General features: G+C 41.4%; 3 protein-coding genes and 1 pseudogene across 3 annotated transcripts in view; 1 reads left to right on the top strand and 3 right to left on the bottom strand.

The window, feature by feature from the left end:
* Nucleotides 1-213, top strand: part of LOC140927919 (uncharacterized) — a 31,809-nt gene extending 31,596 nt beyond the window's left edge. Inside the window, exon 2 of the mRNA XM_073377619.1 lies at nt 1-213. This exon is cut by the window's left edge and continues 1,055 nt beyond it. The gene's annotated coding sequence lies outside the window, so the exon portion shown is untranslated.
* LOC140926704 (52 kDa repressor of the inhibitor of the protein kinase-like) overlaps nt 1-18,063 on the bottom strand; it is a 145,939-nt gene that overhangs the window by 85,110 nt on the left and 42,766 nt on the right. The gene's annotated exons all lie outside the window — the stretch shown is intronic.
* LOC140925750 (uncharacterized) lies at nt 6,635-8,479 on the bottom strand (annotated as a pseudogene).
* On the bottom strand, nt 14,307-15,161 carry LOC140925751 (uncharacterized). Its single transcript, XM_073375633.1, has one exon. It carries the CDS (start codon nt 15,159-15,161, stop codon nt 14,307-14,309), a length of 855 nt encoding a protein of 284 aa, XP_073231734.1.

The following is an 18,063-nucleotide window of genomic DNA, read 5'->3' on the forward strand; positions in this document are numbered from 1 at the left end:
GTAATATTTTTTTTAGATTTACCATGCAAAACTAGAATACACCAGTGAGTGTTTTGAGACAAAGGCTGGGAATCATTAATTTGGGGTTGTAAATTCATTGGGGCCATATCACTTCATATTGTCCACAAGTTATTCTCAATTTTGGGGGGAATTTTTCCTTTTTATTAACAATTTTTGGAAGAACTTGGGCAGATGTTCACTTTTTATTGATAATTTTGGGTATCATATAATTACTTGGAGCAATTTTCCCTTTTTCACAATATATTGGCAATAACTTGTTGGGAAAGTATAACCATTTCTTATCATCTCTGGGAATAACTTGAGAAAATGTTCCCTTTTTATTCCCAACTTGGAATAACTTGGGGATATTTTCCCATTTTATTCTCAAGTTTAAGAACAACTTGGGGAAATGTTCCTTTTCTATTCTCAAGTCTGGGAATAATTTGGGAAAATATTACTATGTTGCGCTTAATCTGGGAATAAATTTGGGAATTCTTCCCAATTTATTCTCAAGTCTGGGAATAACTTGGGGACATTTTCCCATTTTATCCTCAAGACTGGCAATTACATGGGCAAATTTTGTGTTCTCACATCTGGGAAAAACTTGGGGAACTGTTCCCAATTTATTCTCAAAGCTGGGAATAGCTGGGGGAAATGTCTCCAATTAATTCTCAAGTCTGGGAATAGGTATGGCAAATGTTCCCACTTTATTCTCAAGTCTGGAAATAACTTGGGAAATGTTTCCAGTTTATTCTCAAGTCTGGGAATAGGTTGGGAAAATGTTCCCATTTTATTCTCAAGTCTGGGAATAACTTGGGGAAATGTTCCTTTTTTTTCCCAATTTTGGGAATAACATTGGTAACTAAATATTCACAGTATTTTCCCAAAATTGGGATACAAGAGAAAGCGCAGTGTATTTCCCAATAAAAACCCCTTTTTAGGATGCTGGGAGACATCTACTTCTCAACATTATCCCAAAAAAGGAATTTCTTGTCCCAGGTTTTTCCCAATAATGGGAAAATTTCCCATTTAATTCCCAACTGGGAATCTTAAAAAGTTTCCTGTGCTATACGCAATTTCGTTGTCTCCCGATCCAGTTTGACAACGCCCCGGTGTGGAAGATAGCATTCAGGAATGCAGCTCGATGTGGCCCCCTTGTAGGAGAATCTTTAACTGATTGTCGTATGCCGTATACTCCTCAGGTGTCATCCTTCTCACTATTCAACGAAGTCTTGTTTCACTGATGACCTTATTCAGTGCAAAGTTTTTTCGGGCTTGAGGCTTCCATGGCCACGACACAACAAACTTGCCAGTTTCAGTACACTTAATGGTGTTCTTCACTTCCAGTTCAAGATCCCGTTCCAACATCTCATCACTTGTAACACCAAGATGATCTAAAGTCCAGACGTTCTGAAGCTGTTCGTGAACAGAAGCTCTAAACGTGTGGGCATGAGCTCTAGCTGCCATGCCTGCAACTGGGATAGACCTATCTCCACCATGAAGAATCCACCCGAAAATTGGTGGTGTTCCCTTTAGACCATTTCTCAATTTCAACGTCATACCGTGAATAATACTGTCACAGCAATCTTCTCCAAACACAATACCGATGTTGTCTGCACCAGGACCAGCGAGATCAGCAAGGATTGGAAGACAACTGACAACCTCCTGAAGAGCTGGATACGACTCAGGATCTACCCTCTCAAAAACACCTGAGATTATTTACCACCACAGCCTGAAAGGTGAAGGTATTTGCAAGGTTCACTCCCCGTGCCGTCACCTCAGCAAAATTAAATTCACCATCCAACACATCTCCAAGTGTCTCAATCCGCAGTCGGCGTTTTTCAACAACTTTCTTCGGCACAATAGACGCCAGCTGAGATGACATCAATGTAAACGTGGCCCCAGTGTCACACAATGCTCTGACGGTTACGTTTCCTACTGCAACACACACAGTTCTCATCACCACGCCAGCACTCTTTATGTCAGCACCTTGTTGAAGCGATCCTCAACTGACATCGGTATGGAGCACTCTTTAGGGCTGTGTGTACCCTTGCAGAAGGTGCAGGTCACAGACTTTGCTATTAAACCTGACGCAGTTGGCAACAGTGATTTTCCCTTTTCCGTAGATTTATCCTAGATGTTTGACCCTTCTCATCTGACTGGTCGGCACTCTCCCGGATCCAAGAATTCTAATAACTTTGAGAAAGTTATGGTGTCCTTTTCCAAAGCAGCTTTCTGTCGGGCCCACTCCAATCTCCAGTCCTTGGGAGGCTTTGATTCAATCAAAGGCATCAATAAGGCTCCATATTGATCAGGAGTAACTCCTTGTACTTGAAGCGCTCGAACAGTTGCACAAAGTTCATCCAAAGCATCTCTCATCGCCTTGTTTGACTGATCAATTGGTTTCATGTCTTCTAACTTTGTCATGAGCCGGTTCCTTTGTACTTCATCCTTACCATAGCGTGACTGAAGGCGCTCTACAGCAACATCATAGTTGGCTTCTTCTGTTTTAAAGTCAGCAACATATCCAGCTGTTTCACCGGTCAGCAATAATTTTAGGTAAACAAACTTCTGCACGGGAGGTATATCAATGTTATCATGCCCAGCTACCCTGAATTTTCATTTCATTTTGGGCGTACATGACGTACTCTTCGGAGTTAAAGTGGCGGGATCCACTTTCTCTGCCTTCTCGAATTTTGCTTTTGCCGATTTTTTAACCACGATTTCAGTTTATGAATACGTTCTCTGACCATATCGAACCAGGAACCTTTAGCGTCCACTTCAGCCTGTACTTCATCGTCGTCGTTCAAGAGCCCTCAATCTCCATCTGCAAATCTTCGGCATTCTGCAATCTTGCAAGAATTGAATTGAGCTTTTCTTCCACTCTCTCATCTTAAGGTGAATGGGATTCAATAATGTTTCTAAGAGCGTCGAAATCTCTTGTCATCCAGCCTCTTAATTCAGTACGAGCTCTCCTCAGCTGGTCAAAATTAAAACGAAAATTTAATTTGGGTTTGTGAAAGACTATAAAAGCTCGTACGTATTAAATCTAGGATGTACGTGCATGCTAACTAAAACTGATGTTGCCTTATTTTCAATATTTGGTTTCATTAGAAGATTAGCAGATTTGATTTGATTGGCACTAATTTAGGCAAAATACAGTAAGAACCGTGGAAATGAACCTGAAAGTAAATCTAACCTTTTAACCGCTCAACAAGACTCCTAATTTTCTCGTGCTTCCCCAACGTTAGCACAGCAAAAAGGGGCTACATACTCCCAACACTGGTGATTCGTTCACTGAACAATGTTGCCCCTGTCATTTCTTGGGCTAGAAATTTTTCAGTGATGTTTTCATCAAAGACCTCAGCTGCCCAGTTTTTTACTCTTTCTTTTGACCAGTCTGATGTAAGAAATTGATGATATATGCATTTAAAGATCACATTTTTGTTTGAGCAAAGCAAGTTTAAAAAAGGCGCCAAAAATATGGCCAGCAAAAGCTTATCATATATATTGACTGTATTTTCTGTGATATAAACCTCCAGACCTATGGAATTTTTTATCCTAGTGTTAGAAGGACAAAAGAAAGGCATTTTCGTAAAAAGAATTGAATTATGAGGCAACATAGGCTTAAGCCAAGAACTCGCGAGCTTAAGGGGCTGTGCATAAAACTGGGACAGGGACATTGGGACGCGTGTGAGGGGACTTGGGACTTAAGGACATGAGGGGAGGGACGTGGGGACATCAATGGGACACGGGGATGTTTTGGATGTAGGGACGTGTGGGACGGGGTCTCCGGGACGTCAAATATAGGGGACGTGGGAGGTAAAGTTGGAGATAAATGTGATATCTCTTACTTTGTGAAAATGTGTTCTTTAAGGTCAACATTAGATTCCATTGTCCAGAACCACATCAGAGACCTTATGATGTTTACACAAAATATTTCTTTACATAGGAGTAATCGCACTGACTATCTTGATTATGGTTAAGCACTGTTAGCAAGCATTTATTGTTAGATTTGCCACTAAAAATATGTCAAACAAAAAAAAATATTGTTGCAATAATTGAATCCCCCGTGGTGTAGTGGCACATGCGATAGATTTCGGAGCTAGCACTTTTGGGGTTCGAAGCTCACTTATGCCACAATTAATCTAGTTTCCTTTTTTAGTTATTTGGAGTCGAATGCTGTTATTCTAAATACATTTTGGCGACCGCCACCCACCCTACTCTGCTTAGGGCTCCAATTTTCTATCAGCAAGAAGACCAGGACAGCGGTTTCACTTTCTTCAATGCAGGGGGTCTTTGCAGAGTCTCCGTTTCGTAAACAGGCACCACGTTGTGCATTAGTTTGGTCGATTAAAAGTGGCGTTTAATTCTTTCACAAAAGGGAAATAACGACATTCAGTTCACTGTTTGGCGAGCATGATCACTTCTCGCTTTACAACTCACTGCCACTTCTTATTTTAAGGGCCGCAAATAAAGCATTTATACGAGATTCGTACATAACCGACTTGTCCTTAGGTGAATCAAAGTGTGTAACAAAGGGTAGATGACCTGTAGCAGATCATGGACGCCGTGTCAGTCATTCAGAACATCCGATAAGCCATGGAAAAAACTATTTTCACGTCACTATTAATCAAAGCAGGTTTTCTTTAAAAGCCTTCAAGCTTTGTTTGAGGAGGCCAAAATAAAAAAAAGAGTCACCGAGTACCATGTTGTGAACGGAAGGCAAAATAAACTCATTATTTTAATTTATGGAAACTTCATTTATATAATAAAGAATGCTTAAATATTAACAGAAATGTCTACACCCAGAGGAAATCAAAATAACAAATTGCAAAACTGTTTTTCTGGTTAGCTAAGTCACTTTGCAACGAGACAGTTCAGTCAAATACCGTAACATGAACGTGAACATTAGGTGTGGTGCATACCATGCGGTCGCTTCTCAATCAATAGGGGCTTTTTGGCATCCAGCAACTGCAAGTTATAAAGTGAAATTTAGTTGACTATGCAATGAGCACTAGCGTTGTAACGTCGTTCATATTCTCTCTACATTTCTAGGACAATGGTTGCACTCATTCAAAACTAGTTGGTGGATACTTCTTATGGCTTGTTATTGCTACTTAGTAATAATAGTTTTAAATTTTAACTACATGCTCTGCTTGCTGAGTTTCAACTTTTTTACTCGTAAGTAGTGTTTCCGACATGGAACGTTTTACAGTGTTGTTCATTTATAGTGAAATGTTCAACTGCTGGAAGAGGAAATATTTATGCTCCTTGTTCAGACGTTGCTTGACAATGGGATGATCGTCTAATTGTGCTCCATCAAAGGTAGCTCTACTGATACTGTTTCCTTTCTGAACGCAAGAGATATTTAAATGAAAATAGACAGCCTGTTCCTTTCCAATTCTTAAGATCCCGGTATTTCTATCTTTCCAGGGACGGTGCTCTTTGTGTGTAATGGCGACGTCATGCAGGAGGAAAGAGTCCACCATCGGCCTTTCGAGCAAATTTGATTCCACATCCTGTACAAGTTGTCACTCGGGGATGATCAGACAGGAACACAAGAGAATACGAATTGATGTCCTCACGAGGCCCTTTGTCTGTCTGTGCTAGACTTTCTTGCAAGACTTCGTAATCTCCATTTCTTCGAACAATCTTCATTTTCACGGGCTGGCGATTCTGGGATGGAGTTCGCAGTCTGTCTACATGTTCAACAATGAAGTTCTCTGTCCCCTTGGTCTTCTTCGCTCTTTTTCGTTGATGTGGCTTTTTACCAGCACTGCCAACATCCAGCCCATAAGTACACATTTTTGTCACACTTGTCTGTACACCAGTTTTCTTGTGCCATGTTTCAAAATCTACGAGTTTACCCTTGAATTCTGCTCCCGCCAGTGTGTGAGCACATAAGACTGGAATGGTTGTATGCAGGACAGTCATCATCGTAACAGAATTTACCATTTTTGCATTGCCTTATGACATGTGGTTTCGCTGATGTATCAGATGTTACCAATAAAGTATCGTTTACCCCAAAGCCATGTCTAACTTTTTTCATTCGCAAGAGCCTCTGGGCCTCAGGGAATTGATGGGATAAAATGATTTCTGGGATACCAGAGATGCCAGACTGTGTATGTGATATGGAGAGTGTGGAAAACGTTTGTGACATGGGACCACTTTCTTTGGCTTTTTTGGTGTACGCTCTTCTCTCCGTACGATTCATCTTTCTCCCCTTTTCTGGGGATATCTTCAGGTGCTTACATTCATCTGACAATCTGCATTTCCCCTGGTCAATGATTGCTCCTTTTAGCAACGAATCTTGTTCCTTCACAAGTTCATGGCTCTTTTCAATAAGCGTTTCGAGGTTCACACGTTTGTGGTCTGTCTTCAGCTTTAACAGGTGGTTTTCTTCTTCATTGTCGTTTATTGTGTTTAGGGAATCCCCAAGTCCTCCCTTTTGTCGCATGGGTTTCAGCATCCATGCGTTGATTGTGTCAGCAACATTTTTGACAAACCAGTCGCAGAATGTGGAGTTTCCCATTCTCGAGCATTCCAAACATCTTCTAGCGAGCACAGTTTTGCATAAAAGTCATCCGAATCATCGGAATCCACAATTCCGTGATACGAGATGGCTGCTGCATCATGACCAAATGTCGTCAAGAAGTTCATTTTGGAAACGCCCATTTATGCCTATACTGGAGAGTTTCATTTCAATGTTGTTATGCAGGTGGATAAAACAACGATGATGGTCAACCACAGGGAACTCTTCATTGAATGCATTTGACAAAGCACGTTCGTCATCAGTGCCAAAGGCTTGAAGCGACACGGTGTTTGGATTGAATTGCTTGACTGATGAGGCTAAATATTGGTAAGTTTCTTCCGTTTTGCTCTGATGAACAAGCATGGGACTAAGGAAAACAGGTGATTTACCTGTTGATACGTTAACAATTTTGTGGCACCTGTAGGTCGTTGGAGTCACGCTAAAATTGCCAAGATTGAATGTCGGATCAATACCAAGAACTGAAAAAGCGTCTTCCTGACAACAGTACAGCTCGATATCTTTTAGCTGCCTTTCAGCGGCAAGAAAGGCCATAGGCTCCGGTGCACCAACTACCTCTCTGACATAACCGTCTTTAGTTTTGCACTTTTCCATAGCTTCAAGCAAGATATCTCTACTGGAACTGGCTGACAGCATAAAGGATGCCGAAGTAGACGATAATACGTTCTGCACCTACCTGGAATTCCGCGACAAATCACTCTTAGAGCGGCAAAAGTCCAATCCCCCCTTCTGACGTACAGCTTCGAAAAAGACCCCTTGGGGTTGGCAGCTTCTGGATATTTCTGTCAGCTGTTCGAATGTGCTTGGTTTCGTTGAAACATAAGGCTCTGTGTTGTTTTTTTCATTTCCATGCTCCTTAAGGTTCAAAAGGGTTTCTTCACCTTCAAAGTAATACTGATGCAATGCCAGTAGGTGCCTTCTTGACTTGCTATCGTACACGAAAGATATCCGCTTCCGATATGTGCCTCCTTGTCTTGAAGATCCGTTCTTTTCTGCCTTGTTCCTTAAACATCCAGGATATGGCCACTTTTGTTTCTCTCAACAGCAATATAGCTTTTCGGGGAGCCAATATGAATCCACTTGCCAAGATCATTCGCCCCTTCGGGGTGGGGGAGAGCATCTAAATCTATTACAAACGAAGCATTCTCCATCACCTGAAGGGGGACTTCAGTGCAACATGGTTCTTTCACTCTCAGCAGAATGTCTACACCCTCTTTACTGGAATATGGTGATTGTCCGCCTTTCTCGAAATAAGGAAGGCGGCCGTCATCTTTGTAATACTTCTTGAATTCCTAAAAAAAAACACTGTTTCTTAAGACATTCTACAAAACAGCACCTTCATGTTTAATTAACCCATTGCTATTTTGGGATGATTCGTTTATCACCAATAGAAGATTCCGAAAGTCGGAAAACTGTAGTTGGTCTCGCTACAACTTGGATGGAACAAGGAACAATAAAAATGACTTAAACTGCTTGCGCTAAGAACAATCATGGAACCTGAGTGGCTCATTTGGGTAATATAAACTATGTAGAGTACCTTGATCTTGAGACTTACTCCCTTAAACAGCCATTTTCATGTATAACGTCGCTTTTGAGGGAGAAAAAGTACTGTAAAACGGCGTTTTTCTACGGTTGTAGTTTATTTAGAAAATTGTCACTTTAAAATCGAGACCACTGACTGTCAACATAAAAATGTTTGGACTACAGTTGATGATTATCTCGCGAATGAACTGACTGGAGAACGAACGGTTTGTATATTAGCTGGAGAATCACCCTAAATGTCCGTACTTATTAGATACTGTATAAGTTATCATTATCTGTCACTCAAGGTACGTGCTGACTATCCTCAGAGCCCTCCTCTTCCTCACTCGTGTCGATTATCTCGATTGCTCGCCTTACAAACGCGATTTCCTCCCGCACTAACATTTTGCTTTATATATGTAAAAAATAATAATAAAAGGAAATTAACCAACTCTTGCATCACCCAAAAACGTTCACCACTGGAAAGAGCGCCTTGAAAGAAAAAATTACCAAGTTTGAAAGTGATTTGTCAAAAAGTAACGAAGATGTAGCTCCTCGAAGTCACGAAATTTTACGGACGTTTTTATGGTGGGGGCAAGTTTGCAAACGTCTATAAATTTTTGCAACTTTGCCCATGTTACTAATTTGAAGGTGCTCTGTCCAGTGGTGTCAAAGGATTTTCACTAACTGGTCCATGTCAAATGTTAAAAAAACCTTGGAAGGGTCTATTAGCACTCCCAAACTTGCATATCCAACAATTACCAGCTGCTTAATTACTTTTAAAACTACCTGTTAATTTTCTTAGCGTTTAGGGAATTGACAGGGCTGTTATCCGCCTAAATAAAATCAAAGGTTAAAAATTATTACAAAAATCAACATCACCCAAATTTAACCTGGACTGATGTGTGGGATTTTTAATTTGCATTAATGTTCAATGGATGTGGAAGGACACGTTGTTAATCCATTAGTAAGCAGATCACATAATGAATTTATAGCTGAGATTTTAGCAACCTCTCGTTCCCATACTAAAGCCTGAGCTGGTCAAACGAACAAAACATCTCTTTTATTTAAAATGTATTTAAAATTCAGTTGGGGTTTTAAGTCCGACAATGAATCTTCTCTGTTACAAAACATTGGCCTGGCGTACTAGTTATTATTGATACGAAGAAAATAAAAAAGGGTTGTCGTGACTATAATGTACCTTGTTTTTGCACTTAATAGCGAAACTACTACTGACAACACAAAAAACCTTTAATATAGTAACAGAACGTACCTTATCAAACACTTCATCCTGATTTTGTTTGAAAACACTGTAGACAAAAAACGAAGATAGCACTGTGTGGCCATGGCAGTGGAATGATCAACACTGTTTAACACACAGAAAAGTTACCTGTGTCTAGTGGCAATAGATAAATAAATAAAATAAATGTGAATGTTAAATTCCACGTAACATACTTTAAATTTTTTCAGGAAAAGAACTTTCACTTGCAGCAACAAAGTCCACACGCCAGATTGCAAGAGTACGTATTCACGTGAAGAGGGCCATAAAGAGATTAAAAAACTTCAAGGTCTTCCAGGGAAATCTGCCTCTTACCCTGGCAAAACTGGCTGATTAAATGTTGATTGTCTGTAGAGGACTTTGCAACTTGCTGAAGCCCTTGACAAGATAAATATCATTGTACGCTGTAGTCACACTGTTATTATTTAGTTTGAAGTCTTGTGATTTCAATATCATTCCTAAAACTTACGTAGTGTAAACCAGACCAGTTGTTAAAGTGGCTATGTCACCCGGATTTCATCACTGTTTGGTGAACGCTGTGCTAACATTTGACCATTGCTTCTTCAGTGTGTCTTTCCGGATTGTTCAGAAAATGGTCTGTCAGAGTCCAATGCCCAAACATTTTCCACCGAAATTTTTGGAAGTGAAAAAAAAAAACATTGAAAAAGTGCCAAGTGGGAAAATCTGTAGCTTGACCTTCTGTTGCAATTTGGATTTGGGGAGAAAAAGGAAAAATTGCTTCCCATGATCTTCAGTATTTCCATTGTTCTCATGCAATTATATTAATAATAGGATTAGGGTCTAAATGAAGATGGTGATCATATTATATATTACAGGGTCCTTCTCAGTTTTCCAAACTCTGCTGTTACAATTTTCAAATCTTGGAAAGGAATAACATAAACATTGTTTCCACGACATCTTTCCATTCACATTTCCCTGAAGTGCCCGTAGACATTACATTGTTGCTAATTGTGGATTATAGATCGAACAACACGGCTGCTACATGTCTACAACAGCCATCACTTCCACCCTTGCAGGGACAAAAGGCTGAGGGGACCTCTCCACTTGAATTTAAAATTACAAATTCATTATATATGGTTTGACTGTCTTCAGTTTTATCCCTTTCTATGGGATTAACTTTAAACTGGAAAAAGCAAAAGCCATTTCCCTCCACTGGACAATACTTTTGGTCAACAATTTGGCCATTACGAAACAACCTAAAGCCAAGCAGACTTTTGAACGAACGAAGATTTTCAGGCGAATAATCATCCTTACCTACCAAATAATTATAAAGGTCTCCGAACGTGAACTCTGGGATTTTGGAGAAGTTGTGCGTCCAAGCGCTCAAGGTTTTAGGGTGTGGCCACTTCCCTTGACTTGTTTGCAATTTGTCCTCCAGTAGCTTTATGTGGTCTTCGGCAGAATCATCCAGTTTCCTCTACTTCATTACCGCTGCTTTCTGGCATAAATCAAGCAATTCAGCTTTCTGCTTTCCTTGCCTGCCATCGCTTAATTGTATACCTCTCTCTCGCAAATAATTTTTCAATTCATAAACCTTTAATTTTGAGAAATCTTCACTGCATGTTTTTTTTTTCACTCGAAACCTCCATGTTCGAAAGGATGCAATACACTTAGCCTAGCTCTCGCGAGTTAATTTCGGCACCAGATCTCTACAATGCGAGAACTCGGAAATGGGCTGTTCCTATAAGTGTTAGTGGGCGGGCGATGTTCCCTTTGTAATTATATTACTTGCAATGCTCAATTAGAGCTGTTGTTATGTTATATTCTCGGCTGTTTCGCCTCTCAGGAACGTTACAATATTAATTTCGTCGAAGATTTACAACAATAGAGTCCTAGAATGGAGTATTGAAAATTGCAATTTTTTTTATGCAATTATGTACGCAACTGGTGGCCGTTTAGGAGACGGCCATGGGAGGCCGCTACACATAGGTTCGACAGTGTCAATCCATTGCTTTTTTATCTTTGCCATAATATGTATCTTGAAGTAATCATGATTAATGACCAAGTGTGGATTGATTTCAAGTACTTTTCGTACTTCTACTCACCTGTGAATTACACGTTTTCTGTGCAAAAATTCCACGCCGGCAATGATCTCAGTCATGTAAAACCGGAGAAAAAATGCCAAGAAGTGGGATGTTTCAAGTAATATACTATGTCTCACAAGCAAGATTAAATAACCTTACAAAAGCTGATAGCATACTATTAGCGACAGTCCCTTTCACGCACGCTGAATAAGAGATGGATAAATGGAACCGCATTTGAGTGAGTTGGAAGTGGAAAGGACAGGGAAGGGAGGGAGGGAAAGAGAAGCGTGGCCGCATAAGGTGGGATACATGAAAGGGAGAGACCAACAATTCACGGCTGCCAGCAGCCAAAGGATTCTTATGCGAACTGGGCAGGAATGAGATGCGGAGCTCTTATTTATACTCGCGTTGCAAGGGACTGGCGCAAATAGCATACTTTTTGCAACAGTCCCTATCACACTCGCTGAATAAGAGACGGAGAAATGGAACTGCGCCAGGAAGCTAAATGTTATATACATCCTAAAGAACCCAGACACTGCCAAAACTCAAAACCGGGTCCCAAAACTCAAAGAAGAGAAAACCCAGTTCTCCAACACTGAAGGTGAAGGGGTGGAACAAAAGTAAACTCATAAACTCAGAGTATAGTGAAAGACCTAGACTGCTGATACTTACTGAGAGCTGGGCAAGGAGGTCTTTCAGGGAATACCAAAAGGACTGCGTGGTAAAACACGAATAGGCTGCCAGCCTCTGAGTGGTAACATTAGCAAATAAACTGTTTATTCATTTTTATTTCATTCTTTATTTGCCATATAATACAAAATTTTACAATGCATGGTTGGAATAATGAGATTAAAGAAAAAGTAAATGGCGAGGAGACCTGAAAGAAACCACGAGGCTTATAATGAGTCAGGTCTCCTCAAGGGAGGTAAAGGTCCAAGGTAAAAAGGAAAACCTAAGGTGCAGAGAAGACGTGAGAAAAACCACCTAAGGGATGGTAGCCTGAGCGTCAGTAATCCGAGTAGGGCATTAGACACTCTTTCAGGCTACCATGGAAGCGCAGGAAGAAAAACATATGAAATGACGGCAGAAAAGGGGAGGAACGAATAACACACAAACTAAAGAATAGAAAAACAACCAGGAAAACAAGGGAACAAATACACTGGGACAAGGAAGTAAACCCACAGAACTGGGGGCCGCGTGGCAAAACACGCGTACCAAATAACAGAAAAGTGCAAAGGAAAACATAATCATTCAAAATCTACAGGGGCTGAGGAGATAACACCACTGTAAACAGCGTAAAATAAAACACGCCGAAACGATTGACCAAATAAAGCACAAATACAACAAAAGTGATGAACCAACTTTACGGGAATCGAAGGAAGATTAAGTTAGTGAGGGAAAGAACGCAGAACACAAAATTAAAACTGAATAATACAAAGTAAAAAAATAAGCCTGCAAATTCGAGGGAGCGGGGAGAAAAATCACTGCACAAACCGGAGCTTGTTGGGCAAAACACGCCTAACAAAAGCAAACTCATTAAAACAAAGAAAAACAAAAGGGTGTAAACTTAAGGGGAGCCGAAGGGAAAAGCACTGCACAAGCCCGATGTTGGTGAGGCAAAGAACGCGAAACATAAATTACTAACAACAAAAGCGTGCAACAAACTACATGAGCCGAAGGGAGACCATTGCACAAACACGATGTTTGTGAGGCAAAACATGCAAAGCAAAAAATTACTGAATAAAGCAAAATTAAACAGAAGCATGCAACAAACTTTACGGGAGCCGAGGGAGTGGCACTGCACAAACCCGGTGTTTGTGAGGCAAAACACGCAAAACAAAGTTCTGACTAAAGCATAACAAAAGCGTGTAACTGACTTTACGGGAGCCGAAGGAAAGCATTAAAACTTTACGGGGGGCCAAGGGAAGAACACTGCACAAACCACAGATTGTAGGCAAAGTACGAATAACACGCTGCTACTGGATAGAAGAAAAGCGAAATATTAATATGTAAAAACCTTATGGGAACCAAGGGAAGGGCAGCAAACAAACTGGGAGTATAGCGCCAGCGAAACACAGGCGAAGGACAGTCAGTCATCTGCACTCTACGGGTGATTGGGCCATTTGAAGCAGAGCTGTAGCTTGTAGCAGGACTGGTTGGTCAGCCATCTTAAAAAAAACAAGAATCGGTTAACAGAAGGAATGGATTCTTACGCGCACTGGGCAGAAATGAGATGCAGAGCTCTTATTTATATTCGTGTTGCAAGGGACTGGCGTGAATAGTTGCATAGTTCGATTCCTAACGAAACTGTAATTAAATCATAGTTATTAAAGTGGAGGGGGGGGGGGTAAGCGTATGTGAGGTGCAGGCGTGAAGTTTCGATCACTTCTCTCTCGACAGAATTATTTTGTTTGCTGATTGGGGCATCCTTAGAACTCAGTTAATAGAACCAGTCTGTAGCGGCGAAATTCACTCCTGTTTACGGACCTTCATTTCCAATACTGCAAGGACGGCTACAATCTTGAATTGTGACAATACACGAAGACAATGTTCCAAAAAATACAGTAATCAATGCGTTGAAACAGATCAATTTTGGTCGTTACTTCAAGTGAATGCCCAAGCTGCAAACACTCGCTGAAACGTTTCAAAAGGCAAGCTAAAAACAAAGTCATATGACCTCTAAAGGCGGGAAAACAAACGAAACAGGGAACCCATCCACTACACCCCACCCCATGCGAACTTCGTGAAGCATTACAAACACAAAATAGGCATTGGTTCCCACGCCTACTAAGTTCAAGTAATAAAGGAATGTCAATCAATATCTTTGTCACTATTCCTATACTTGTCTGTCTCTAATCTCGTTGGAGATTTCTTGATTCTTCCAGCAAAGTTTCTGTATAGGACGTACTTATGTGGTTGACGCGCCCGTTTTCACTACTACTGTCCGGACAAGCCTTACTCTTCCGGGAAGTGTTTTAATGACTCGACCCATATGCCACTGTCCTCTAGGTAAGCAGTCGTCCACTAGTAGCGCAAGGTCTCCAATCTTAGCATTCCGGCAGGGTCGCTGCCACTTCTGTCTCTCCTGTAAACCTGAGACGTACTCCCTTAGCCATTGCTTCCAGAAATGATCAGCTAGAACTTGTGCCTGTCTCCACATCCTCCTAGCAAATTTGTCCTCTCTTACAAAGACTCCAGGAGGTAAAACATGAACAGCCCTCTGAAGCAGCAGGTGGTTAGAAGTCAAGGGTTCACAATCATTTGGGTCATCGGACGCAGCGCAAAGTGGTCTAGAATTCAGAATAGACTCAACTTCTGTTAAGATAGTTGTTAATACTTCTTCATTTACTAGGCTCTCACCGAGTATGGCCTTGATGGCTGTACGCGTGCTACGTATTAGTCTCTCCCAGACTCCGCTAGCGTGTGAAGCCTTTTGCGGTTGGAACGCCCACTGACATCCCTTCTGAAGTAGTTCGTCCAAGACCTGTTTCTGGTTCCAGTCTTCTATCGCTTCTCTAATTTCCCTTTCTGCACGACAAAGTTTGTCCCATTGTCCAAGTAAATACACTTGGGTGGGCCTCGTCGATTCATGAATCTTTTTCGAACATTGATGAAGCAGTGTGACTCTAGAGAAGTAGCCAGTTCCAGATGCACGGCCGTAGAATTCAAACAGGTTAATATGACACTCCATCTCTTCACCACGGCTCTCCCTCTTTTCATGTTTAACGGTCCAAAATAGTCGACGCCAGTGTGACTGAAGCATGGTTGATAAGCTGTAGTGCGAAACGCTGCTAGGGTGGCCATCATCTGCTCCATAGTGGCTACCCTTTGCTTCTTGCACTTTAAACAGGATCGTACTACTTTATGCACAGCAGACCTCCCTCGAGGTATCCAAAACTGCTCCCTTAAACTTGCCAGTATGTGGGTCTGACCAGCGTGCGCTAGCCGTTGGTGGAAGGCTGCAATAAGCAACTGGGTGACATGGTGCCCTGGTGGCATGATCATTGGGAACTTGGCTCCAAAGGCAATGGCGGCTTGAGAAATGCGTCCTCCAACTTGCATTACTCCATTATCCAACATTGGCCGAAGCTTGACAATTTTGCTTGAATATTTGACGTTCTTTTCCTTTTCCAAGTCGCCTATCTCAGCCTTACTACAGCGGTTGTAGCTTTCTGTTGGTCATCTTTCGTTAAGTACTTTGAACTGCTGTTGTCTTTATCTTTCTTTAGATATGACTTGAATTTTGACAGCGAGGCTACCTTTTAGAATAGCACTGACTAGGAAGAATACTTTACAAGGAATTCGGGCATTCTATTGAGTGACTGCAAAGTGAATATAGCCTTTTCCACCTTGACTTCTAAGTTGTTCTCTGGTAGATGGCCAATTTCAGTGGTCGGCCACTCTGCCTCTGGCTGGGATAAAAAGGTTGGGCCAGCAAACCACCTATCGCTGCTCAAAAGCTGTTGAGCTGAAAGCCCACAAGATGCATCATTGGCCGGGTTTAGGTTTCCTGGACAATATCTCTACTGGCTCAGCTCGGAAACTTGCCTTATTTCACATACACGGTTTACTACATAGGTCTTGAATCTACGGGACTTGTTTCTGATGTACTGCAACGTGATTTCGGAATCTGTCCAGATGAAGGTAGAAGAAATATTTAAGTCTATTTCCCTTATGATCATACTGTGAACTGTTGCTGCTATCGTAGCAACCTGTAACTCAAGCCTTGGGACAGAAACATACTGAAGAGGAGCTGTCCGGCTTTTGACCATGATAAACGAACAATTCACCATTCCATCCCATGTTTCTCTTCTTAAATAGAACACTGTCCCATAACCAAATTCAGAGGCATCACTAAAGTGATGTAACTGGAATGATTTACCAGCATGGCAGCCGCCAGGAAAGTGACAACGAGGAATATTGACTTAATTGAGGAGCTCCAATTGCTCTCTTCACTTTGTCCAGCTTCTCAACTAGTCGTCTGGCAATTTCTCATCCCATTGAAGTTAAACCTGCCGGGTCCTTTGGAGGACTCTCTTAGCTTGGAGCAAGACTGGTCCAATCATGCCAAGCAGATCGAACGTGGAGCTCGTGGTTGACAAACACCCTCGCCTCGTGTCGTCATTTAACTGCTTCGGTAAAGGTGACACCTTCCCTCCCAACGAGTCGGTCTCGGTATCCCACTGCTGACCCAGCGCTCTTTCGATAGGAAGCTTGTCGAAATCCAGGTTTTTAAGCATTCTTTTCTTTGCTGGGATAGCAGCTAATACTTGCTTGACGTTGGACACAAACTTTGTCAACCGAAAGTTCCCCCTTTGCAACAACTCCGTCAACTGCAGTGAAGCAGACTACTCTGTGAAACATGCTCTTGATATCAGAGGCTACGGCTACGTCCTCCTTTCTAAATCAGATCAGAACTCCAGCGAGAGAATTGTTCAGCTGTGGTCCTTGCAGCGGTTCTTTTATTCAGGGATGTCCCGCCAAATTCTGCTGCAGTATCGTACAGCACTCGGACCCTTGCTTTATTCAGGTTAATTACACTGTGGTGTGGTAAATACCATGTGCATTCACTCATGTGGGCGGCCTCCTCAGCGGACAACTTCACAGCATACCCCTTTGCAATATAGTTGTTCATCACTGCCTCGTACTGCTTGGCGAATTCTGGGCTTCGGTCAAACCCTCTCTTCAGTTGCTGTAACCTCCTTTCTGCTAAGGACTGGTTGTTTGGAAGCCGAGGGTCTCTATTTCGCCAAAGGGGACCGACCTCGTACTTCCCGTTCTTTAATTTAATCCAGGGGGAGGGGAACTCCGCATATGAAGGTGGTAGGTATGCTCGTCGGAAAATTTTGAATTAAACCCCTCAAAGAGACCGATCTGGGCGTGGCCCAAGCCTTTTTTGACCCCTAAAAGAGACCATGTTAAAACACAGACAAATGAAAAAAAAAGACTTTTAATAATGGCAAAGACATTATCATCAAACACTTTTACCCATAAGTAGTTTTTAAAAGCATCGTCATAAATTGTCAGTCCACCATGCTCGCTTCTTGCATCTTTGTGAAATAGCAAACTTGAAAATGTTAAAAAGAACTGTAACTGCAAAATATCATTAAACAATATATGCATCATATGCTAAATACTCTGATGGCCGAAAGCTGGTAGTAACCAGCCAAAGTATAGTAATGACGCCTAGTAACGCCAAAGCAATTCGTCATATTCAGATTGTCTCTTTAAAACTTGTTAAAATAGGAATCTACATTCTTAGAAAGAGCTGTAACTATAATATATAATGAACAAATAATATATTATTTAATAATATATATTACACTATACATTATGAACGCTGCGGTATGCCATTCAACTACTACGCCTTTTTGCGTTCAACACCTCAAGTATAATACTCTTCCACTAAGTCATCCTTGTGATGTGGGAACCGTGCCCACCCTTCTACCTTCATCTTCCAAGTCAATGGCTACGGATCTGCCGTTTATTCGACGAAGGGCCACGGATGCTCTTTGCTGCACTTCGACACTTTTGAGAAACTCGGTAACAATGCAAATATCCTTCGCAGATAACTCATAAATGTCATCTTCTTGATTTATTTTGAGGCAAACCTTGCAAATAAGTGAAGTTAACTGCATTGACACAACAGTTTCTTGGTGGTTATA

The sequence above is a fragment of the Porites lutea genome, chromosome 2 (assembly GCF_958299795.1).
Source record: "Porites lutea chromosome 2, jaPorLute2.1, whole genome shotgun sequence".
Classification (NCBI taxonomy): domain Eukaryota; kingdom Metazoa; phylum Cnidaria; class Anthozoa; order Scleractinia; family Poritidae; genus Porites; species Porites lutea.

Bases quoted from the DNA above. Each gene is read 5' to 3' on its own strand.
- LOC140925751 (XM_073375633.1), bottom strand. From the start codon at position 15,161: ATGCTTCAGTCACACTGGCGTCGACTATTTTGGACCGTTAAACATGAA.